A 27821-nucleotide genomic window follows, 5' to 3' on the forward strand; every position below is an offset into this window, starting at 1 on the left:
TCAAACCATTCACAAAATCAGTCTATTCTAAAAAAGAAAGTGCTTAAATATAATAATTAAGGTGTCACTACAAAAATAAACCCATTAGACCCAACAAGTCATACCACACACTATTTTTATTCAACATAAAATCAAATACACAAACCTTTTCCATTCCAGTACTCAAACCCATTTTGTTTACTCAATGTTGGCTATACTGATTTCTTATCAGTTACATCACTAATTTTCCCCCCTTAAAACGAACCAATTTGAAAATGGACTAACAATAAAAAATTTGACAGAACAGCTGATACCGGAAAATGTCTATTGCCATTCATATTTTCCCTTTTTCTTTTTCAACTACCCTTTCTTATTCAATCACTCTCTTTTCACTTTCTTCTCATATTTTTTTTTTCAATTTTCTCTATATCTCTGAATAACCTCGTGTACTATCTATATTCTAATCATATTCGCTCCCCCCAAAACGAAAATTCCCCCCACACCACACCAAATGTCAACATAACAAACTAATTCGAAAGTAGCTAGGTATATTCTCGAATCCATGAAGTTTTTCATCTTTCTTCATTCATTCGTCGTCGTTTGTGAACTGTTCGTCGCCGTCGTAGCTGGTTCATTACAGAAGATACTTTTCGTTTATAAGTTCATTCCGGAATTCGATTTTTCGGTTGAAAACTCAAGAAAAAATAACTAAAAAAACAAGAAAAGCATTTTTCCTCTCTCATTTGCAAGTTAGATTTTTTTAGGAAAAACCAAAAAGATTTTCTCCCTCCCTCTCATTTTTTTCTCTTATCAAATGTCATTGCACCAATTTTCCACGAAAATAATTTTGGTGTGGTAAAAAGCAATAAAAAAAAATCGTTACTTTACTCGGCTGTGGTGTTGTGGGGTTATTTAATAAAAAAAAAAGATCTACTACAATTTTAACTTCCGTATTTAATAGTTTTTTTTAGCAAAAACACCGTAAAAATCTTTTTTACTGTGAATTAAGTGAAAATAAAGTAAAAATTTATTAAGAAAAATGTATACAGTGTCAAAGGGCCCAAGTAAAATTGTTGCAAAAACACGACGAGGTGAGTCTCTTTTTTTTGTTGCCCCCCACCATTACCCCATTTGTATGGGGTGGATTGTGGTAGAGGGTGGTGAACTTGTTATGTCATAGTGGAAAATGCCGAAATGCAATGCGGTTATATATCTTTTTTTTTTTTTTTCTAACCAAATTGATTGTGATGGGGTTTTCTTGAATCGTTTATATGTTTTTTTCTATTTTATAGGTTTGGCGCAAAATTATGAAAAATTTGAAACTATTAAAGAAAGTGGTAAAAAGACCTCAGATCTTCAAAGTCCTGAAGCCTAGTAAGTATTTTTTTGAAAAACACAGATTTTTGATGTATCTTTTTTGTTGTTGTTTCTATGGTAGTTAGTTTTGATTGGGGGTTGTTTTTTGAGGTTAGTTTAGCGGGTTATTTCGTAATAATCTGAAATACCTAACAGAGACACAAATTACACAGCAAAATGAATACAACAAAAAAAAGATTCATCTATCTTTTCTTTTTTCCTTCATCTTGTTCGTGTTATGTGAGCGATGCCAAAAAGTATCTCGTGATTCCTTTTTTTTTTGTTGCTTTCTTTGCTCTTTATTGTTCGTAAAGAAGATATAAAATTTTTATTTGTTATGAAGGCAGTAGCAAGCAAATCCACTTTCTCGATTGATTAATCAAAAAAAGTCAAGTGAGATCGAGATGTGGGGCTTCTTTCTATTCGGAAGCACTTTTTTTTATAATAAGGATAGTCCTTGATTGTATGTAAAAAAAGATACATTTTAATTGTTATCGAATACAAAAGATGCAAAGTAGCTAGCTTAGCTAAGATAAATTAAAAACAACACACATGTGATAGATAGATAGTAGGAGGAAGGTTTTGGTGTTAATTGATAAGATGAATAGAAAAAGAAGACCAGAAGACATAAAAAAAAAAAACTAGTTCAACTTGTTGTTTAGTTGAGACTTTTGAGTGTACCGATGACTTTTCATGACAAGCAACTGAATTTAGTAATTTGAGATAGCATAGAAACGGGGTATTTATTTATGACAGGTAAATAATATAAACGATAGTTTATTTGATTTATTGATAGTAACAAAAAATGGGTGTGTGAGATACCATTTGCAGGAAGTCATGTGGCTGTTATGTTACTGTCATGTTGAGTTCGATATGTGTGCGTAACACGTTATTTTAAAGCAATCGTATCGTACTGCTATAACTGTCATGTTGAGGTGAATTTATTTGAAAGATGCACGATTGCACTATCGTTAATTGGTAAAATGAAATACCTAAAGGCAATTATGAAAATTAGATAAAATTCAATTAAGGAAATGGATCTGAATTGGTTCTGAACTAACAAGTTCTGACACATGCATAAAACTCGCAATTTCAGGTGCAAAAGAGAGCAAGATAGGTGCATACTTATTACACCAACAATAACTTCTTACCTCTATGGTGGATTATGGCAAATTTGCTCTTTTCTTTTTGTTGTACCTGGGTAGGTAAGGTATTATGAACTCAAATTGTTTTAAATATGTTTAAAAGAGGAAGTGTGAACTGACCTTTTAACAATTACTTTCACCTTTTGAAGTTATTTTAGGGAAGCCAAAATGTTTTTTTTTTTTTACTGTGAAATCAATACGGAACTTGCATGTTGCATGGAATGAAGTTTAATATAAAAAAGATAAATTAAATGAAAAGATTAAAAACACAATTTATTAATTTATTTTATTTTATTAAAAATTATTAAATAATTTTCACAACTTTAATTTATTTTATTTTTAAGGCGACGCGTTTCGGAGTGTCTCACTCCATCATCGGGCTCGTGACGTTTTCCCGATGATGGAGTGAGACACTCCGAAACGCGTCGCCTTAAAAATAAAATAAATTAAAGTTGTGAAAATTATTTAATAATTTTTAATAAAATAAAATAAATTAATAAATTGTGTTTTTAATCTTTTCATTTAATTTATCTTTTTTATATTAAACTTCATTGACACCCACAACTTGGAGACAAAAAACCCAAAATGCATTGCATGGAATGTTTATGTCGAGTTTGGTTTAAAATTTTAATTTCAAATTAATGGAATTCAAATTAAAAAGGCGGTAGACTGTTTTAGTATTTAACATAAAATCATTTTTTTATAAGTTGTAAAGGAGAATGGCCAAGAAGGGAGAATGGAACGTGGAAGTTACGAGGCCAAGAATAAATTTGTTATTTTTTTTTATGTAAATAAGTCTTCAAGTCTTACATGTACATATTGTGCAGAAGTTTTATCCTTGTGACGTTCTTCAAAAACGGATAAAATGCATTTGTGCATTTAACACTTTATATACATAGATTGTTTCAATATTATAACTTTAATGTGTATTTTAAGTGAAAAATATGATACTCTGTCATTTTCCCTGAGTCTGAAGACCTTAATCTTGAATATCCAACCTGTAGAACCAAAACTATAAGCATTTTAAAACAACAATTTCAGCATATTTTGAGAGTTTTGTTATTCAATTTTTTGCTAGTTTGAATTGTTTGAAAACTCGAACCAAATCTTGAAGGTGTTGTCTTGTTTAAAAATCTTATAATATGAGTTCTATTAGTCGGATTTTCAAGATTAATGTCTTCTTTAGACTCAGGGAAAACGACAGAGCATCATATTTTATGTTCCAACCCAAGTAACAATTTAGCTTTCATAAGGGTCAATGCAACCTATTTTTTGACTTGTTTAAGAAGAAGGACAAGTCTTATGCAAATCATTTTGGCGCACATTACCGAATTTCCCCAAGACCTTCCTCCACAGGCAATCCACAAGCTAATAGCTTGTGACGAACAGCGTAAAACGACCTTATGCAGGCCTTTTTACAAAACAATGAAGCATTTTAGGAAAACTATAGCTTCGCTAAGGAAACTATCATTTGCATTGGATGTTATAATAATATAAGATGTTGAATTTATGAATAAAAAAAAAGATTTTATTGATTTTTTTTTTTTTATTAAATTTTTTTCTATTTTGTTTTTTCTTCTTTTTTGGCCATGTCAATGCTTTTCCTGTCGTTCTGAAATGGGAAGAATTTTATTTTAATTGAAAAAGAACACATTTTTTTTTTATTTCACAAATGGCCCCGCCAGGAATCGATCCCACGTACCTCTGCATACCAAGCCAGCACCTTACCAGTAGACCATACTCGAATATTAAAGATGAGTGGCAAAAAGGGAGCTAATTGAAACCTCACATAAAAATGCAATGTTTTTTTCTAAAGTGTTACAAACATTGCATATCTGCAGGATAAAAGCTTTGCATACTTATTGATGAAAAACATTGCATACTTGAGAGATGAAAGCATTGCATACTTACAAGAACTTCTTGGAACAGGTCTTATGAAAGCCTTCTGTCACTTGAAAATAGAAGGCTTCTTTAAAACGGTTCAAACAGGTCTTATGAAGGTCTTCTTTAACTTATATTTACAAGGCTTCTTCTAAACACTTCCAGATGGCCTTAAGGAGACCTCCTTTGTTTCCAAAATGGATGATTTGCGTAAGTAAGCCTTAAACTAAACTTATACAAACTATAGCTTGCCGAATCGAAGAAAATGGACCTCATGCAAGTAAAATTGTTACTTGGGAAATATTATTTAATTTATCCTTCATACATTGAAAAATGCATGTACAATACTACTATTGCAATATATTTCATTCCTAACGCAATACCGCAAAACGTCCATAGTAAAAGTTTTTCGTAAGTTATTGTTCTTCCATTTGATACCAATTTTATTAATGGCCGCTCAAAAAACACTGCCTGCAGTGTGGTCCCTTTCGTTCAGTTCTTGCTATAGAAACTATGAGAAAAACCATAAAACCCAGTTTTGATTCATGGAAGTCAGTTTTGTATTTTTGATAAAAATGATTATTCAATCTCACATGTTGACATCTGCTCTCCACCGTATCAAACCGAAATGTTTAGTTCTTTGATTTTTAATTCTGGATCAATAATTGTTTTGCTTTTGACTTTAAGGTTTTTCAAGAACTGGATAGGTATTTTCATTTGTAAAAGCTAATTGTTCAAAAGCCAATGAAGGCTATGAAAAAGTCATTTTTCGATTCAGAAAATATAAGGGACTAGACTTTTTACACCAAACCAAAAAACGAAGTTTATGGCAAAAAATTTTCAAAAACCTGAAAAGCGTTCACACCACAAGTTTAAACGTTTTTGTTTGACGTTTAAAATGTTTTGACATCCAAATGTCAAATTTTCGATGGGATTTAATTTTTGTTGTTTAAATCAGCTTGAGCTCACAAAATTGATCAAATAGAATGAACTCTGACAATTTAAATATAATTTTATTTATTTGGTCGCTAAAATGGGGAGTTTCATTTTAATTTCTTCCGGAGAACAATAAATTGGCCGTCCCTCAAATTCTTTAGACATTTTGATGTAAATATGACCGTTTTTTGGGCTGCCTTTGAGCTGTGGTTCCTTTTCAGCCCAAAGTTTCAACCGGAACTCTTCATCTTCGGTCCCCCACATCTTTTTTAGGTATTTGTTTATTTTCTCTGCTCTGCCATTTTATATAGTTAACGTCATTTTCTGCACGGAAATTTGGGTAGATTAGATAGGGAGACTTCTCTTGCCTAACTTGCCAGTCAACTTTCTAATAAAATTACCTAGATTTGAAGGATTTTTTTGACAGCGAACAAAACAGAGACAGAGAGATCTATCTAATTACGAAAATCGACTTAATATTTAGTCCTGAACTTTTCTGAACCGCCCATTGCTAGTCCAAAGAAGAATGTCAATTTTTTGATTTTCAATAACGTACTATATGTTTCAAAATGCTTGATAGCACAAAAAAAATGTATTAAACTTTTTTTCTTAAAATTGCAAACAATACTTTAAAATAGTTTGATGAAACAAAAAAACAGAGTGCCGGGCTACACGGTGATTTTTCAATCGCCTTACCAGTCAGTTTGTAGGCAAGAGGGGTGAGGATTTTCCTCATTTTGACGTTTGTTCCTAGAAAATGTGAATTGGAACGTGATTGGGCACAACACTGTGTATGTGTAGCCAGGCCCAAACACAGTTTATAATTTTTGTTGATTCTCAAAATAAAGTTGTCAACAAACATTATAAATTGGAACGAAACTAACTTCAATTCAAAATGTTCCTCCACAAATTAAATCGATGCGAAAGTCCTTGGTAAAAATAGCGCTACTTTAAAATGAGAGTGTGAACACTGAAAAAAGTCTAAAATGACATTCAAACTTTCCGAAACTCGAAATTTGTAATTGGTATTGTGATCATCTGGGCTTATCTATTTGTCTCTAAGGATCAACAAACGTCGTAGCAAAAGTCCCTGTGACAAATAAAACCCTACTAGAGACTCAGGAAATAATGTTGTAAAGAACAAATTTTTGAACTTTTACATTGAGGAATGATATTTCTAACTTCGCTTTTAATTTGCCATTTCATTGAGATATTAAATCTTTTTACACAAGTCATATATGTACCTATACAAATTACTTAACTTTTTAGATCCAAATTTTTGTTAAGCTGAGATCCAAATCATTAATTAACTTATAAACAAACAGATTTAAATCTGATTTGTATATAGTTTTAGAATTGAAAATGTCAAACAAAAAACAGATCTATGCTTCAAAACTTTTGCTATCTGATTTCATCAGCTGTTTTTTAAAGAATTTTAACTATGACTTGCTTCTATGTAAACCAGATAGCATAATATCCGTAAAATGCATAAATTTTGTTATTTTGTGTTTATTTAGATTATTCAACTCATATTCCCACGTGTTTATCTATAGTTGTCAAGTGCAGATAATCAGAAATAAAATAAATAGTTCACAACTATATTGTTTACGAAAATTTTTTGAATTGTTTATTTAAAACATGATGTGATACCTGTGATTAGACACTTTTTTAACGTGTTTTCTTATCATTCCACTTTTTGTTATCATTAATTCAAAAAAACCGAAGAGTCCAACCTCTTTCCAACTACATACGAGTATCATAGGAATAATAATTTCAATGTTATCTGCTTTTACTTTACTTGGTTTTATATTCAACAAGAAAAGATTACAAAATTTCACAAGAACATGATCTTATTGAGTCAGATTTCAACGGTCACTTTTGCCGCTGTTCAATTTCATGTGTCTTATAATGTATGATTTGATTAAAATAAATTCGTTCGGATTCCGAATTTAATTCAATGAATAAAATTGGTATTCAATTTGATGTCAATTTCGTGTTGTTTTATTCTCAATTCAAATAAATAAAACAATTTTTTTTTTGTCAAGGCAAATACTTTTTGTTTTGGTTGTTTACATGCATTATTCATAATATTATGACGCTTTGGGGGGCTTGTCTGTCTTTTTGTTTTTATTTTTCAAACTGATTAGTTTATATGTATGAATGTATTTATTAAATCAGTTTGACCCATTAAAACAATGACTGAGTTATATTTGCAAAACAATTTTATTAACAGAAATCAACAGTGTCGTGTTGCGAGATACTTTTTGTATAATAAACAAATAAATACGTCAGAAGCTATTTTGTATGCAAAGGTAGTTTAAGAAAATAAAAATGAATATAATACAAAACTTAAGATATTTGAATAGAACAGAATAGTCCTTTATTATACCTATACATTGTATATACAATCAGAAATCTATTTGAATTAAATTAAATCACAAAATCCCCTTGTTAAACACAAAATTAAGAAAAATTTAAATTTGCATTTTTTTGTCGTTTTTTTTGGCGTTCTGTAACTCTCGCATATGAGAAAAGTAGTCGAAAAACATTGTGAATTGAAACAAAATCCATTTTTTGTCTATGTTTCTCGAACACTTTTTCGATGTGAGAATTACAAAACGTAGGCACAGGAAATTATTAGATATGGCAACCCTGAATAAGATATGTCCTTTCATTCCTGTTATTATAAAAACTTTTTAAAAGTTCTTTTGTATTCACCACGGAAGTAATAAAGTTACAATGTTAAAAGCTTTTTAGTATAAATGTGAACCATTGTATCTTTTGTAGATTTTTTTCTTGCAGAAAGCTCTAAAAGCTTTAACTTTTTGCAAAGTTGTGTCCAGACTAGAAAATGGTTTGTCTTCTGGGTGTATTCTGTGTTTGGGGAGAACTAATCTAACAAGAAACAATTTATCGCTTTTCACAAAAATCTCTTTTCGGATTTGTGGTCCATTGTTTCAAATTGTTCCAAAGAAATCATCACAATTCATTTTTGTCCGTAGAAAACAAGAAAAGGAGTTCAAGCTAATTTTACAAAAGTTTTATGTAAGCTTTCAAAATACAAATTGTTTTTTTTTTGTTGAAAATATGCTTCGATAATCATTATTTGAGTCATTATACAGGGTGATTCAGGAGTAATGTGCCAAAAAGCTAGAGCGTGTAGGTTAGGTCGAGATAAGAAAAAAATCGTATGGGAGGGGGGGGTCTATTCCTCTCCGTTTAGCCGGGAGGGGCAATTTTCTAAAAAATTGACTTAATTTGGAAAAAAAATTATTAAAAATCAACGGTTATGCCTACAACAACGTGTTATACTTTTTTGTAAATTTAAAATCCTCTTCTTTTATTTGGTTTTTAAAAAAAGCTGGTTTTTGAAACAGTTTTTGAAAAATTAATTTTCAAAGTCAAAATTTTGAAAAAAAAATGAAAAAAAAATTTTTCAACTAATTTTTTGTATTTGAAAGTATTATTTATTTTACTATTAGTTCATACAAAAAAAAAAAAAAAACATTTAGTTGATGTTCACAACTTTTCATACCTTTTTTTAAATATTTTAACTTACATTGTAGACAAAAGCTTTAAATTAATTTCAATATTACTATATCAAATAAAAATTTAAAAAAAAAGTAGTTGACAGCATGTTAAATTAAAGCTTTAAGAACTCTGCTCTTCATAATTTAACATGACAACGTTATTTTCTATCCTGTTTTACAAAGCATTTGAACGCCCTTTTAAGAAACGATATAATAAGACCTTTGCGAACCATAAACGCCTAACAAATTTTTTTAACAATTTTTTTTAAAACATTAAGGCCCAATTTATTCACACTCCATTAAATTTAACGTCATACTTAAAAGGGGAATGGGCCTTATAGCAAATTAACCCACTCTGCATTATAATTACGGTGACCATATTTTTCGAAGCGAAACCCGGGACAGATAAAAATTTCGTTGGATCGTTTTTAAAATATTGATTTTTCAAAAAAAAAAAAATAATTTTTTTAAATGCGTTTTCATAATTTTTCCTTATTTTGATATCAAGATTTCCTAAACGATTTTATGGGAGCGTTTTTGTTGCAATAATTTAAGTCGTTTACGAAATCAGAAATCAAGAAAATGGTTTTATAATAATGTCTGTCATTAACATCTAAAAATATATTTTTTGAATCAAAATCGGGAGAGCTTTTTTTTAACATTTTAATTTTATTTTAAATGATTTTGAAATTGTATGATCTTTAACACAACTTTTAACATTTCAAAACTTTTAATGAAACTTATCTGGGTTGTTTACTCTTTCATAATGTTGTTCTTTATTCGAAAACATTTTACCTGGTAAATTGATAAGAAGTCAATAAAACGATTTATAGTCTTGTTTAATTATTTATGTTTAGGGTAACTTCGGGCATTATGGCGCACCGGGCAATGTGGCGCACCTCTCAACTACCATACTTCCAATACTAGCATTTAAATAAAACCAATGCAGAAACTTTGGTCTTCGTTGAACACTAGCCTTGTGAAAATCACAATTCAGTGCTATTATTTTTGTGTCAAACAAAAAAGAAAACAAAAAAATATACCGGCTCTGGGTTCCAATATAATATCGCTTTGTTTTTGTTTGTGTGTATCTCGGTAACTTTACAGTGCACGTGTTTGTTGTGAAGAGTGGAATGCAGAGTACAGTTTTGGTTTGGTTATATAACTTGTAATATTTTAAATGAAGTAAGAATTGTGTTTGGTTTTTGGTGTTTTATGAATATGTGTAAATGTGTATATTTTGCAATATGGCGCAGATGCAATAGGGGCATTATGGCGCTACATTATAGCCGACTGCGCCATAATGCCCTTATGTAAAACTAATTTCAAAAGTAACTTACATAATGTCTCTGCATTTTTTTAAATTTCAAATTAACCTCAATTTAACGTTAATTTTATGGAAGTTATTTACAATTATATTTCAGAAATGGCGAATATACGTAAAAAAGGTAAAGGGCTCCGAAGTAAATGGGTTTCGCCATATTGCCCGTACATAAGGCAATATGGTTTTTTTGGACTATTTTTAATTTAATTTATTTTTTGTTAAAAAACTTGAATTTTTATAATTGTAAAAATAATTGTCCGTAGTAAAGTTATTTGAGTTTGTGCTTAGGTATGCCATAATGCCCTAATTCACCCTATTTAATTATTAAACACTATAAGGCGTTTTATTGACTTTTTATCAATTTATTAACAGTCTTGTTGGCCGAACTTTTTTAATTTAATTTTACCTGGTGTAGCAACCTGACAAACAGAAGCTGGAACTAAATAATTGACGAAAATTTAAAAAAAACTAAGCCTAGTCTAGAGGCGAAACGAAAATTTTCATACAAAACTAGCACACAATTTTGCTCTCGTTGCACAATAAGCAGCTTAGGTAACGAAATTCATACCTGTGTTAGAATATATCGAGATTTTTCAATCGTTTGTCACTCCAATTTATTTGTCCATGAAATTTTTCTTGCAGCAAAAGTTTTTTGACTTTGGAGACTTATAAAAATTTTCGTTTTGCTTCAGCAGCGTACTAGGCTTAATGCTTTATCCGAAAAATTAGACAAATTCTAATTTTCAGCCACTGTTTTCTTGTTTTCCGTACAAAGTATTTAAAATATTGAATACAAAAATCCGAGAATGTCCAAATACTGGACAATCACGAGACCAATTACAAAATACGGGACACTTATACGTCCCGGGTTTCTTAAATAAAAACCCGGGACAAGCTGTAGAAATACGGGACAGTCCCGGGTAAACCGGGACGGATGGTTACCGTAATTATATTTAAAGTTCCCATTAAAAAGTAGAAAACTGTCAAATCACATAGAAATTTTAAAATTTCCTCTTTTAAATTTCGTCTTGAAATTGAATAAAGTGAATTCATCGAAAGACAAATATAAGTAATATAATTATTTACAAAACTTTGATATTTAAGTCGCAAAATTGTTCCTGCCTGCACTTTTATAGATACTGTCGAATAAAATTATTTTCCTTTGATAACTTTTCATCAAAAAATTTGTACATTGTAAATTATTTCTCAAAGAATACAAATTTGTATTTAGACGGCTGATGCTATTAGTTGAAATAAGATCTGTTCGATTCACACACTTAGCATTTATCAAGTTTTTCTGCTAAGCTAAGAATAATTTTTCCTTTAACAATTTACATAATTGGGATAATTACAGTGAAATTGTTTAAAACTTTTGACATTTATATCATAATATCAAAGATTTGTTAATTCATTGAACATCAATCCGCCACTTCACACTTTAAGAGTTCTGAGTGTATGAAAAAAATAGATCCCTCTTATACGAGTACTGGGTAGTTTTACGAAATAAGTGTTTAAAAATAACACAAAATATTGAAATTCTACCTAGTAGTTTAGATACTGTGACCAACGGATGCCTGTCATAATTTTAAGTGATTTGTCATTTTTTCATTTTTTGTGTGTTTATTTAAAGCAATACAAAGTATTTTAAAATCCATAAATATTATCTAAATATAGATTTTCTAAGAAAGCAAAGACCAAGGACACTGAAAACATTTTCTTAAACTATAATAGATATTTATTTTATTTAAAAAAAAACGAAACCAACTCATTTTATGAGGTGACAGTTCATGACATTTCACAAACACTGTGTAAACGTGTAAATAATGTGAAGGAGAAGTTATTTCTTTAAATGTACTCATAGATGAATTATTATTATCAGTCGATGATGATGACCTGTTATGTGTGTATATTAGACGAGGTTATTGAGATGATGAATGATTGATGGAAATGTTTTAGAAAAACTTAAGTTATGACATCAATGTTTATTGAAAAATACATTTATTATGTACATATCTGTGCAGAAATGGAAAACTTTTAAATGTGTTTATTATGTATTTTGTATCAATTTGTGTTGTTTACTTCTGAACTTGAGATTTTAGATTTGTAGTTTATGGAAAAAGCAGTATTTTATAAAACCGGAGGTTAATGTACGTATTTTTACTATAATTGGTGTTCTCAATAAATTAAACAAGAGAATAATTTCAAGAACTAAGCTAACATTCCATCGAATTTTACTGCTAAACGCTTTGGAGAGGCTTAAATCTACACTTCTACAATTATTTTGAAAAGTTATCGATAAATTGTATAGAAATGTCAAAATCAAATGGACCATGAATCTGTCAGAATTAGAATTAGCAGTCAGTACTTTGACGAAACTGACAGATACAATGTTGAGAACAGCACTTTTTGTAACAGTGACTAAAACGCTTATCTTATTTAGTTCAGATCAATATTAAGTTGCTAAGTGGTTTACAAAAGTTACCATTTACCACCGCAACTAAACAGCATGACAATTTCCTATAATGGCTTTCAGAAGCCAACCAACATTTTTATAGAGATACATGATGTTTGACAACTGATCACGTCACTGACAGAACTGCATAGTGCATAAAAGCTTTGATTTGGAGAACCGTGTATTGTTATCGCTTTTTTAACAAGTGTTGTGTTGGCCTAGGAAAGACTTATAATTGTAGATTTAAAAGATAAGGTATGTGGTAGAAATTTAACTAGTTTGACAGATACAAAAAGTAAAGGTCTAGGAAACATTTACCATTGAATTGAAACAAGTATCAACTTCTAAAATATTTATCTATTTTTGTTTTATTTTTTCAGCGTGCCCAAAGCAGTGTTTCAAACGTCAAAAAAATCCAACCTGCATAGCATGAAACCAACAGAAGAAGAAGTTCTCACCCCGCAACACGAAGAAATCATTCAATACATAAATGAATGTAAGTACAGCTATCTGTCATATCAAATATTGTAGGTTATTAAATTTTGACATCTCTTAATTTAAATTTGCTTCAAATGTCAAAGTCGTAGTTGATAAATAATCTACATAGAAACATTGAACGCAACTACAACTTACACAATACTGATATTTTTTTTGCCATAGGTCAAATTGAATGAATTTAAATTAAAAATGTAATTCCTCTATACATACATAAGACCGACCATTTCCTCAAAAAACCTTATCTGTCATCTGTTAAGAAGAACCGCCAAAATAAAAAAATTCTTCTGCTTTTATCTAATTTGACTTGGCGGGTGAATTTTGGCTTCAATAGTCGTCGCCTCTGTCGTCATTTTTTTGTTGTTGTTTCATTCGCCGTTACGTATTATGCTAGCACCAGGCACTGTTAGCACTTTAGTTGTTGACGTTAAAAAAATGTGCTTTCCCCCCAGCTGATCACATGATAGCGCGAGATTGCATTCGTTTCCATCAGCTATATTTTGTCTGTTATACAGAATCAAAGTGACGCGCATATTTCAACTCTTTTCACTCTCTGTTGGGGAATGTTTGTGGAATTCAATTTTAGCGAATTGACAATCAAAACAACACAGAAGTCATGAATATAGAGAAAAAGAAGCAGAAATTGGGGATAAGAATCTGTGGTGGCGACTATGCAAACTGATGGAGACGGAAACGGTGACAGACGAGGACGACAACCGGGTGAAGATGATAATTTTGTTTTTTGTTTTATCGCTTTCTTCTGTGTGATGATTTTTTCTGATTTTTTTTTGCATTCATGTTTGATTGTTTTTTAATTGAGACGTGATTCTTCGGTTCAATTTAAGAGTTCATTAAAGGACTTTTAGCATAGTAGCATGAAGTCGCTGCCGCCGCCGCCACTTTGACTGTCACTAATGGATGCAATTGCGTGTGATATTGAACTGACAAGATGTGGTGGGGAGGGCTTTTGAGGGAGGTTGAATATTTGGCATAATGACAGGGACAACAGCTGCAATTGTCATCATGTGCATGTGCTGCGTTGTATTATAATGGGTTGTCAGCAGCATTATGCAAGGTTCAACATTCTCTATACTATAAAATAATCAAACTAAATTGTTCTATAACTCAATTACGTAGATAAATATGCGATTTATGGCAAAATTGTTATTAAGCATTTGTAAATAACAAACAGCAAAAATTGTTGAAGCGTAATAATAAATGAAACTGTTATTTTGTCATTTTTATATTGTTTAGGCTGTCATAGTTTAGTTTAATGCAAATTATTTTCAACCACATTCTGATAACAAACAGAGGCAGCAAGTGGCAGCACGAGTGGGAACACATCTAAGTTAATTGTCATGGGGCCACTGCGATGACAATTGGAAAATAAATTGGTTAGCTAATCAACAAGAGAAAAGGTACAACATGCTACAATGTAGTTAATTTTGATTTGGGAATTTAATGATCTGATGTAAATGATCTTGTGTTTTGTTTATTGTTAGAGATATTTTTTGCATTAAAACCAACGCAGTAATGAAAACGTTATTAAAAAAATTTGTGAAAAACTACTTTTGGTTTTGACAGACAAACATTGTTTTGACAGATAAACATTGTTAAGGTTTGTAATGCCTCATTCTTATCTCTGTCACTGAAAAGATATCACTAATTTAAGCATTTTTTAATGATCTGCTCTTTTCATTTATATGATTTACTGCATTGTAAATAATGATTAGTTAATGAAATTATGGTTAACTATTGTTATTATACCTTCGTGCATGAAAATAATAACACAAATTAATGACAGTATCTATAATAACAGAATATCACAATACCGACATAATTGATTGGCCTTAAAAAATTTATTTTATAATGGATTTGCGGACTAGAGATTGACAATTGTAAGCTATGGACAATGGATTTTTCAAAATATATAACTTTTTGAAAGCTCAACACATGAATGGCGCACTATGACATTTAAATGTTATTTTATTTATTATCGAACAATAAGAGTGAACAATTTACTAACTAACTATAAGAAGTGATATTTAAAATAATAGGATATATTATAAATAACGTAATGGATACAATGGATATCCCTTATTGTGAAATAAAACATTTTGTAAAACATTTGATCTGGCAATTCTATCTCGATCTTAGCGGGGGTTCCCAACCTTGTTGTATTGGGATCTCCTCGATTGAAGGAAATCACAACAAAAACATTACTGTTAAAAAAGAGCCAAGTTCTTATATGTTGAAATTATGCTGGCACAAAAAGTATTGAGATGTAAAAGTGTACCAAGTTCTAAAGTTTGGGTTCAAATTCGTATCAATAAAATTTTGATTGTTCTCTTGACAATTTTTCTTTTTATTACCGATTTTTAAAGTTATTTAAAAAATTGCCAAGTAAACAATCAAGATTTTATTGATACGAATTTGAACCCAAACTTTAGAACTTGGTACACTTTTACATCTCAGTACTTTTTGTGCCAGCATAATTTCAACAATTGAAAATCTCTATATTTGATGAAAATTCAGTGAAAGTGGGCGGTTGCCACGCCCCCTGGCTGAAATTCTCGAACTTTAAATTTTTTCCTTTGTATAAACTACCATCTCTACCATTCTACTAAATTTCAAGATTCTACGATAATCAGAAGTGCTCTATAATATTTTATGAAAATTCAGCGGAAATGGGCGGTTGCCACGCCCCCTGGCTGAAATTCTCAAATTTTAAATTTTTCCTTTTTATAAACTACCAGCTCTACCATTCTACCAAATTTCAAGATTCTACGATAATCAGAAGTGCTCTATAATATTTTATGAAAAATCAGCGGAAATGGGCGGTTGCCACGCCCCCTGGCTGAAATTCTCAAACTTTAAATTTTTTCCTTTGTATAAACTACCAGCTCTACCATTCTACCAAATTTCAAGATTCTACAATAATCAGAAGTGCTCTAAAATATTTGATGAAAATTCAGCGGAAATGGGCGGATGCCACGCCCCCTGAATTGAAAATCTCAAATTTTGGATTTTTTCCTTTGTATACACCACAAGTCCTATCACTGTGTAAAATTTCAAGTTTCTACGATATCGGGAAGTTCTCCATAATTTTGATGATCTGTCAGTGAGTCAGTGAATCAGTGAGTCAGTGAGTCAGTTACGGTTTTTGCGATTTTTGAAGCCCTATATCTCAGAAACTACTCATCGTAGGAAGCTGAAATTTTGTGAGGTGTTTGGTTTTGACCAGCTCAACAAATGTAGCGAGTTTGAAATTTCTAGCATCTTTGGTGTGGAAGTTAGAAGGGGGTCGAAAATGGCCTGAGTTGTTTCCTGTAAATAAGGGTGTAGTGCCAAAGTTGCTAGAGAACTTGGCTGGGCACTACCGTGCCCCTTCATAATCTCCATTTAGTTTTCTATTGAAAGCGTTTCAGTCGATTCCCTTTTTTTGTTCTTTAAAATATATTTTTTTTTTTAAGGAAATCGAAAAAAAGTTGTTTCTGTCATGTCGCCAGTGCACAGTGGGTCACCTCCCATACAAAGTGCGGTCAAAAATATAATGACCATTTTTTTTTAATGAAACACCTGTATTATCATTTGACATGATCTATTATTGCAAAAAAATGCATCAAGTCAGTTTTTTTAAATTTTGGTTATTTTCAAGAAAAATAAAAAAAGGTAAAAAAAATTTTTTTTTTGAAAATATAAAAAAAAATGGTTAATGCCGGAAATGGACCTGCCTGTCAGTCGAGCACTTTACCCTTACCCTCTAGTTCAGTCTTTTATAAAAATAATAGTGCCAAAAAGGAATTTTTTTAGTTTTACGTTGTAATTTTTTTTTCTCCGTGTATCGTCATTTAAACTCGTATTACTCGAAAAGGGGAAAAAACGGTGCTATTATTTCGAAAGGTAGAACGGTATTCTTCATTTGAAAACTTAAATTGTAGAGGGCACTCGAAGGCAAACCAACTAAATCTCTAATTTAATAAAAATTGAGCTAAATAAAAATGGTTAAAATTGCTTCGTTAACGAGCCCCATTACAATTAGCCTTAATGTTATTTAACAATATAATTTATGTTTTTAGAAAGTATTAATCTTCTCGTTTAATATCCATAACAATTTAATACTGTTCACAATTTTTAACACCCGCTATCGCAAGTTCACACCTTATAACTGCAGCGATTAAAAAACTGTACTTTTTTTAATATACCGACTTTGAATGGCTATTAAGAAATGAAAAAAAGGGTAACCGTCAAATTTTTTTTTGGTTTTGGTTCGATGGGAGATTGTAGAACGTTGTTTAATCATTGGATTTTAAAAAATTGACATTTACTTTTTTTATTTTTGACCTATGGCGGGACCCACTGTGCAGTGGTGCCTTTCTGCTTTTTGGTAACATTGCCATTCTTTGACGAAAATGGAGAATACGAAAAAAAACTTTTTTAATTCGTAATAACGGAAATAGGTCAAGAAATGACCCAAATGAAAAATAAACCATAAAGTACAAACGATTTTTGGTTCATTTTATGTCTTTTTTCGAGAAAAAAATTAATTTTACAGAAATAGAAGTTTTAAATATATTTTATTTATAAATTTTAAAATTAAGTTAAAATTTTAAATACGCTTTACAATATACATATTAAGCTTTTTTAGGGAAGCTACCACTTTCAAAACCACTATAGCAACACACACCCACTAATTAATGTCTATTTATCTCATTTCCACGAACAAAAATCTCAACGATATCTACATTGTGTACGTAATTTAAAAGTCCAAAGTCGAGTGACTTGTTTCACAATTTCAAATTCACTTTCATCATTTTAGAAAAATAAAAAAATTATGACTCGTATAGAACTTTTTTCCAACAAAAAAAAAAAAATTTCATCACACGACTAAAGTATTGACTTTTGCTATAATAAATGCACCCCATAAAATATACCTGAATATTGTATAATTACTGATACATTATGACCAATAACCTTGATTTTATTTAATGGATAATGAGCAAAATGTACATCAAAGTATTTTTAGATTTAAAAAAACCAGTCACCGGTTTTTGCTATGAAAAATTATTACTACACATTTTTGCCTGTATCGTTTGAAACTTATGACAAATTTCAAATAGTTAAAAACGTAAGGTTGTAAATCATTTAGTAACGTGGGAGTGTTTGCAAGCTGTGAAATTATTTCCAAATTTCGAAAATAAATCTGAAAGTTTCGCAACGAAATTAAATAATTTCATTTTCATAAGAACTTTGGAGTACTTTAAATGTCAAATAAATCATTGTTATACAAGTTTTTGAACTGAAACCTTTTCATCTTGAACTATTTAAGTGCTTATCAAGAAAAACCATAAAAACGAAGAACCTGTACATCATCGTCGCGACGCGTCGGTTAAGCTCCTAAAGTCAATTATATTTAATTTTATAGATTTTCTATAAAAAAAATTCCACTAGCAACAATTGAATTCATTCATTTACACTACTTGATTTCGCTTATCATATTTAGCTACATTTTTTCCTATAAAGGCTTATCAAATAAAATTGATTGACCTCCGATTATATACACATAAAAAAAAAAACAAATAGTATAGTATTTTAAAGGGGGCCTTGACGTTTTATTTCACGGATTCCGATGTAACACTCTCAAAAACAACATGTGCGTGCGGTAAAAATATTTATTTAGAGACTTTTTCAAAAACAGAAATGTTATTTAAAATTAAATAAATGAAATTAAAAATAAACATTTTAAACACAATGCCATGGTTGAAACTGTTTTATTGTTGAGAAAATTAATTCAAAATGTACATTTATCTAAAAATAGAAAAAAACATTTAATGTCATGTTATGTTTTTGTAGAAAAACGTGCAGAGGTAAAACATTTTTATTTACTTTTGAGCAAACATGTCTAAGTTTGCCTATAGACATTGCTTATTTATAAGGAACAAAAAGTTAAAAAAAAAAAAAAACTAAAATCACGATAGTTTATTGCAACTGTCATTTAATAATAAATTAGCAACTTTTGTAAACTATAAAATATCAATATGATGGATGACCTTTCAGAAGTGTTTTATTTTCATTTAAAGAGTAATTATTGGCAAATTTGATATCAACTCTTGAGATTTTTTTGTGAAGTAGAAAGATAGGTATACATATGTATTTGTTATAAATGGACAATATTAACATTGCAGACACATAAGCACTAGACATAAAAGATATTCATGTCAACAAGACAAATAAATATTCTTTTCGGCTATTCTACGAAAAGCCGAATAAAATCATAAATCGTTGAAGAATAACATAATTATGTTCAAATATTCTGATAAGGAATTTTTTTTCACGCAATAAATAATAATTCGGTAGCATTCTACAGTGGTCAAGAAAATTTTATGAACACCAATTTTTAAAACATTTTTTTTTTTTTAATTTTCTAATGAACTGTTAGTGATATAAATTGTGGGATTCAAGAAAAGTATGTTGAAGCCTTACCTTTCTTTTTTTCAAATTTTGTATTATGTTAAAATGAAATTTTTAAACTGCAAAAATAAAATAAATTTTAAATTTTAAAGTTCATGTGACCTCAACTCCAAAGCGTTGAGGTCACTTGAACTTTAAAATTGAATTATATTCAATCGCTCCACTTAAAATAAAAATAAATTTAAATATTTTTTCTTTGTTAAAATTCATTTTGTTTTTTTTTTTTTTTTATTTTAAGCGTCAAAAAAGTGGAATATTTGTGTTTAAAAAAAATAGTTAGGTATATGGCAATAAGAGAGTTAGAAACATTTTGTTTTTAAATATACTACTCTTTAGTTTATACCAAATTTTGCTTTTGTTCAAATACATTTTTCGTGATGTTAATGAAAACTGATATTACGGTGAAAAAGATGCTTATTAATCGAGGTCCACTAAAAACGGGTGGGTGGATTTCTTTAAATTTTATACAAACTAGTTTTTCGTTATTTTTTTATGTAGGTTCGACATCAAGTTACGTTTGTACCACCAAAAATTTGGCTTAATATAAATCAAAATTTAATAAAACTACATTTTTTATTTTTTGAATCAAATTTTGAAAAATTAATTTACAAAAACACATTAAAAAAAAACCACCTTGATTCTGTAAATGTTTTTTTCTAAAAATGCATCTTAATAAAAAGAATCAAGTTGTATACTGACTTTGAAGCTCAAATTCATTAAATGTCTTGTTTGAAGCATGCATTTTACAATTTTTGTACTTTGTTTTCATAAACAACATTTACCAAATACTTTTTAAATAAAAAGTCTTAAATTTTCAATAAACATTAATTTTAAAAATGTTTTCCATATTAAGTGACGTATCCCGGGTCAAAATTCTGACTTAAAAATTCGGATTTACAAAATTCTGTTTTTCAAAATTCTGGCAGCATTTTTTTTAACAAAAGAACTCTGCTTTATTTTCATATCATATGGGTTTACTTTACCGAAATACAACTCATTAATGTTTTTTCAGGTTGGTATTTTCTTAACTGCTTGCTGTTTAACCATTACAAATAATTTTCAAACTGCATACCTTTGAAAAATAATTATAGAAACGATGTTGTGTGGCAAAGTATATTGATTTTCTTATTTAATATTTTGAAAATCAATTTTTATTTGACTAATTAAATAATGTTCAATTATTACTTTTCGAAGATATTTATCATTAAAAAAAATTTCTCAATATTTTTAAATTTATTGTAGGTATTATCAAAAAAATGTGATATTTAGCTAGAAGATAATTTTACAAAATTCTGAATTTTGTAAAACAGAATTATGAAAAGCAGAATTTTGAAAAACAGAATTTTAAAAAGCAGAATTTTGAAAAGCAGACTTTTGACTTTGTTGGGGTTGGCCAACATTTGAAAGTTCAAAGAATGATCAACAAAAATTAACTTGTCTCATACATATATGTACTTAAAAGGAGAACAATTTGAATTTTAATATAAAAAAGATACACATACGCCACAGTGACCTTTTTTAGTTTTCTTATTTATTCGCTGACTAAGTGGTGAAATAAGTTGGCTTTTTTTTTTTGATATTTTTGATGTGTTTATATTACACAGTTGTGGGGATAAAATTTTACATATCGCGAAAACATTAAGTACCAATATCCCAAGTGGATCAAAGTGGTTAAGTTTTACCCACTAACACATGTGAAAATTAAATTATAAAAAAAAATGGTTGTAAAATATCTATCCTTATTTGGAGTAGGTACAAAATAACCTCTAATCTATAGTAAACTCCCATTGACAAAATAACAAATTCTAACAAATTTAAAATTAAAAAATCTAATAGTTTGTCTAAACTAAAAAAAAATTCGTCCTCAAAATTCCATAACTAAATTAAAAAATACATGAACATTTTGATATTACTAAAAACTATATCCCGTCATCTTTATAAAAACGCTTAAAGCTAAACTCATATTAAATTCTCGTCTCTTCTCGATTAACTTTCTCTCATAGAGACAAGAACAAAGAAAAAAAATGAAATAAACATCTATGAATTCCACTCACTGGTCAAGGAAATTTCATAAAAATTCTCCACCGTTTATCATAACAGCGGTGCTGGCTGCACTAATACTTTCCTCCTCTTCCTACTCCTCTATTGCATTTACCACCCAAAAGTCTGACTTTTTCATAGTGATGTGTGGGGATATGAAAAAAAATCCACATTAAATTATATTTCCTTTTTCTCTATAGTTTTGCCCTATGTGTCTCGTCCCTTTTCATCAACATCATCATAATCATAATCTTTTCTTTGTGTGTCCTTGGAATAACAAAACCAGACACAAAATATATGCAACTAGGAAGCTAAAAAAAGAACATCCAAAAGGACTTCACTTCTTCGTTCTTCATGCGTATACATGTGCATGGAATCATTCTGTTGTTGTTAAATAAAAAAAAGTCTTTCTTTAAGTCTATGAATGGACCAAACAATAGCCTTACACTATCCTTACACAATCTGGTCCTTCCTGCGACTTTGTATGTGTATTTGTGTGCTCTAACTGCAAGTCAACAAAATCATATAAAAAAAAATAACAAAAAAAAAACTACATTCGCCATCTTTTGTTCTTATTAAGGACTTCCAAGTGAGTGATTCAAAATGGCTACTGGCTGGATCACATATCCACCAGTAATAAAAAATTCCTCCTTTGTTCTATGTATATGAAAAATAAGAACGAAAAAAAAAAAAGAATTAAAAAACTCCCAAACGATACCGTTGAACAAATAAATTAAAAATATTTGCTATGCTCCGATGAACATCGAAAAGAAGGTCCTTAAAAAAACCAAGGAAAACCGTCTTAAGGGCACGATGTAAAAAAAAAAAAAAAAACAGAAAAACTCACAAGAAAAAGATTAAAATTATTAAAATTGTAATTATATTTCCCTTTTCCACAAGAAGTAATCATTTCATATCCATCCATCCTTTCTTTCTGAGAAATAAGAAAAAAAAAAAAATTACTAAAAGAAACTACAAGATGAAGAAGAAGAAATAAAAAAAAAATAAAGAAAAAACTCTCAGACGCTTTTTCTAAATGAGAATTTAAAATCTTAGTAACCTTTGATTGGGGAAGTGCTTAAAGTACCTTTCCTTAATCTTTTTTTCCCTCAATCTCATTTATTTTTTTTCTTCACAAGAAATGCGGAGTTTTAATCCGAAAATCTTAACTCATTTGGAGCTGGTCACAAAGAAGAAGAAAAAAAAATTACCAAAGTAACAAGGAATGAACTTCACAAAAAAAATGACAAACAAAAAAAAAAACTTGAAGAGCTTGGGATAAAGATTTGTTCACTTGGAAGAGATTCACTAAAAATGTGATGATGACTAATCCGCTTTCAAAATTGAAGCAAAGCGCAAGGTGGCAACCCTTATATCTGTCAAATCCACTTTCACATCCTCCACATTTATTCTCAGGGATGTGTTTGTAAAGTTTTTAAGCTTTATTAACGTATGTTTTGTTTCAATGGCAACGCATATATGATGTAAAGTTTTTAATAAATTGACTAACGTTTTTGTTTTCTGTCTGTCTGTCTGTCTGGTTAAGTGTGTGGAATCTCTTAGGAGCACAAAACTCTACTGCTGTATGTTTTTATTGCAGTTTTAATACTTTTCCATTATCAACTTAACTATGGGATATCTCATTCCATGCAATTTTTCACTTGCAACACCATCATCATTTTTAGAGTAGTGAGAGAGCAGAGAGATATTGGATCTCTGGTGTTCTTATATATTTTTTTTGTTTCTAGAAAAAAAAAAAATGAAGAGATTGTATGTGTGTGAGTTTTAAAAGCATTAAATGTTTTCACTCCTTTTACTAGTGGAGAGATGATGATAAGTGAACATCTGTTGGAATTCCCAAATATCTTTTCATATGATGTGTGTAGAAAACTCTGCTTTTTTTGCTTGTTCTTATACATTTGGAAACAAAAGGATATTAGTCTTTTTTTTTAGTTGTTGTTCCTTCAAAAGTTCTCCTTATGGTAGTAGAGAGAGATAGAGAAGTGATAAAAACAAAAAAAAAAGGAAGAAGAAAGTTTTCACTTACGACTTGAATTTTTGTAGATTTTTCATGTTTCTTTGTAAAGGGAAATAATATTATTTGATTTTTGGCCAGAAGAAGACAGGGATGTCAACTAGTTTGCTTAAAAAAAAATGCCTTTTTTAAATTAACATGATTTTAACGGGTTTCTTTTTCTTCTTATACATTTGATTATAAACATCTATTTCAAAAAAGAACCATATCCATTTTCCTAGTAATATGATAACAATTTTGAACCCAACTTTTTTGATATTAAGTTTGGGCAAACAAAATTAAAAACCTTGCCTTGACGACGTACCTAACCATTTGAAAAATCTCCGATTTTACCAATCGGCAAATTTTTGCTCGATGCTTGATGAAATGGGAAAATTTCTCACAACTATGCCTGTCTCGAGTTTTTGCCAAAACCACTGAAGCTATTTTTTTTTTTTTCAAACTTGGTTGTTAAGGGTTTTGGGTGATTACCTAGAGGGAATATTTAAATATTTTTATAATAAAAATTAAAAGTTGCTTTCCAAAACGGAAAATTAATTTTTCTTAAAAACGTCTCTAACGATTTTGATTAAAAAAATTGCAATAATTTTTTTTTTGTGTGCCGGGGCTGACAGCGTCAGTCGCTACCAGTGCCAGCACACAAAAAAAAAAGTTGCATGTACCAGGACCCAGACCTATCTTTCTATATGTTTTTGGACCCGCTGAATCCGAATTTTAAGTCCGTTTGGCCCTGTCACCCTCCAGTTTTGATTAAAATGCAAAAAACTAAAAAAACGGAAGTTTTTTGCATTTTTTTTTGGGTCTTTTTTACATTTTTTCTCAAAACTGGAGGGTGACCGGGCAAAACGGACTTGAAATTCGGATTCAGCGGGTCCAAAAACATATAGAAAGATAGGTCTGGGTCCTGGTACATGCAACTTTTTTTTTGTGTGCTGGCACTGGTAGCGACTGACGCGACTGACAACGGCACACACAAAAAAAAATTTCATGTACCAGGAACCAGACCAATCTTTCCATATGTTTTTGGACCCGCTGAATTCGAATATGAAGTCGGTTTTGCCCAAACACCCTTCAGTTTTGAGAAAAATGCAAAAAACTCCAAAAAAGTCATACAAATTCAAACAAAATGCAGGAGGGTGATGGGGCCAAACGGACTTGAAATTCGAATTCAGCGTGCCCAAAAACATATAGAATGATAGGTCTGGTTCCTGGTACATGACACTTTTTTTTTTGTGTGCCGGTGTTATCGATAACTTGTATGGGAATTTTATGTCGGCTAAAATTAAGCTCGATCTGCGTACCAGACTTTAATGATTAAAATCTTAATATTGCTGGATATAGTTCACATTAGGTTTTTGTTACAAAATCTATGTAAGTTGAGCTGAATATAAACAAAATTTGCGTATTGACAAGGTGTCTAACCATAAGTCAACTGACGAGTCCAAGTGAGTCAAATTTTTGATTAGACTAAGGGCCGTAAAAAGCTATATTAAATCAATAGTTACAACCTTTAAAAATTTGTATTCTTCACAAAAATATGCAAAAATGCGTAGTGATGTTACAATTTTCGTTCTAATTGTAGAGTTAAATAAGTTGAATATTACTTTAACTTTGATAAATTTGACACATAACCATAAACTGCAGTGTAGAATCTTCTTTTGTGCAAGAGAAATGTTTTTCTGTTAATTCGGTTTTAAATTAAAAAGCTAAAACATTTTTTTTAACCTCCTTTTGAGCTGTGGAAAATCAAGGATTCATAGATTTGTATTAATCAGAAAGTGAAATTGTGCTGACAAAAAATATTCAGCTAAAATTTCAAACGTTTCTTATAGTTTTAGTTCCGACTCCTTAAAGTGGCTAACAAAAAAGATACTAGAACAAAGTAGAAACATCAAAAAATTGAGTTCTGGAAATTTTGTTGAATATATTTTTTTTTGCTAGTTACTTTAGAAGTCGGACCTTAGACATGAAATATTTAAAATTTTAAGCTGAACATTTTTTGCTAACACACCATCACTCTCCAACGAACAGAAATTGAAATTATGTCCAAAATGTAGTAAAAACTGTAAAAAGCAGCAACAATGTTAAACAGTGTATATAAAGTTTGAAACTTGAAATAAATCGACTTGAAAAATTGTGGGGGATGGGAAGGAGGATTACGCCAATTTTCATTGCATCGTACCCCTGCATCGTGAACCTTTGTCACGGTTATAAGTGACAGAGCCGGTAAAATCAACACGATAACAGTGTTAAAATTACCCAAATACCTCAGTTACGTTGACAATTTCTGTGACAGAATCTAATGGTATACTAAGAATACTTAGGTACATTTTTTCGGCAAGTTCAAAAACCGCGAGAGTCATAAAATTAGTTTCTTCTTATACTTAATAAAAAACATATAAATAAGACTGGTTTGCCGCTCATTTAAGCTTGTAGCTATTAAATCTACGTATTTCCAGTTCAGTTATACACCTCCAATTTAGTTGTGTCTGTTTTTACACTACTATTTATTAATTACTATTATTATTTATTGTTATTCGACAGCCCTGACAAACATCATCACTATAATATTGCATTTTCTGGTAATCCAATCGACTCACACCCAAACACCCAGCTAAATAGTGTCTATGATCTTCACAGTGTTTGTTATTTGATTGCGAAATCTTTTTGTTTTCTTTTGCCCTTCTTCTTCTTCGTTCAATTTTGTTACCCTTGTGCACACTTGATTTCCTCCTCATATGTTTCCAATTTCCCACAGAAAAACGATATGATAGCCATTGGTATGGTCCTTCAAAGTGCGACTTTTCTCCACATTCACACTCTCATCCATTTGTTTTTGGTGGATATTTATTTTTTTTTAGTCCACATTTGAGATTTAATTTACTAGTATATATATATTTTTTTCTTTATTTTCTAAGTAAGAATCTCTCAGTAACTCAGTAAATGCTTCTTATCTTTCACTTTGAGTGTGTAAAGCACTTAAATAAGGATTCACCAAGGATTCCCTTCATTCATTCAATTTCTGCTGGTTACCAGAATAAAAACAAAAAAAGAAAGTATATAAAACCAATGAAAGTAGTAGGAACAAGAATGTGATATAAACATGTGAAAATAAAAACCCTTTTAATTTTTAAAAAGCATACATTTGACAGAAAACCAGCTGCTCCTGTTTCTGGTGTTTTTTTTTTTGGGCACAAACAAAAAAGAATAAGGATTTCCCTAACCCTAAGAGGATTTCTTTTCTATTTTGTGTCTTTCTCACAAAAATTTCAAAGTGTGCTCTGTTAAGTGCATTTTCCCAAAAAAAAAAATTAAAATAAATCCACGAATTATATATATCCTTTTCTAAATAAATCATTCATACATGAATTTTTCATTTAAATAGTTAAAATAACATTGTTTTCTGTTTAATTTTTATTTGCAGCGTGGAATAACATAATTGTGGCAGATAACCCTTATGACACAAACTCAACTGATTCAAATAATTATTCTGGTAAAATTTTATTTTTTCTTTAGTTTTTAATTTTATTTAAAATTATATTTTTAATTTTTTCTATTAGCGCCATCATCCTTGTCATCGGTGGCGTCATCAGCGTCTTCGTCACCTCTAGCGCCTTCATCACCTGCGCCAGTTTACTGTGTCGAACCACCAAGTCCAGTGCTCAGTGATTTCAAGCCATTCGATTTGGAATCATGGTGGGGCAGACGTTTGTTCCAGAATATCACAAAAAATCTGTGAATCAATTTTTAAGAAAAAAAAAAACTCACAATAATCATTAACAAAAATTAGCGCAATATTATCTATGTATGTAAATCATCCTTAACGGCATCTCATCTCTTTTTTTTTAATAAAAATTATTGTAATAACAAAGAAAAGAAATTAAAAATGAAAAAAAAAATACAAATAAAGCGCAGCGATTAAGAAACCGAAGACGACGATAAAAACGATGAATAAAAAATGCAAAATTAAATAAAAAACATTCTGTTTTAGTGTATAAGTAAAATTAAATAAAAAAAATAAAGAAAAACAAGAAAAAAAATAATAAATAAATTGGTTAAAAGACAGAAATATGCTAAAAATTGTTATGAAATTTATGAGATTTAAACTAAAGCCAGACATAAAGAAACACAAAATTAAAATTAAGAAAGAAAAAAAAAAACTAGGCTCGCAAAATAA

At 30.0% G+C, this 27821-nt stretch overlaps 1 protein-coding gene across 1 annotated transcript; it reads left to right on the forward strand.

The window, feature by feature from the left end:
- Positions 1-347: 347 nt before the first annotated feature.
- Positions 348-27821, forward strand: LOC129918480 (MAPK regulated corepressor interacting protein 2). The gene is made up of 5 exons (XM_055999063.1): positions 348-1070; positions 1272-1353; positions 12984-13099; positions 27069-27137; positions 27205-27821. The coding sequence occupies exons 1-5, from the start codon at positions 1019-1021 to the stop codon at positions 27381-27383; spliced, it is 498 nt and encodes a 165-aa protein (XP_055855038.1). The 5' UTR covers positions 348-1018; the 3' UTR covers positions 27384-27821.

This window comes from Episyrphus balteatus, chromosome 4 (assembly GCF_945859705.1).
Source record: "Episyrphus balteatus chromosome 4, idEpiBalt1.1, whole genome shotgun sequence".
Lineage (NCBI taxonomy): Eukaryota > Metazoa > Arthropoda > Insecta > Diptera > Syrphidae > Episyrphus > Episyrphus balteatus.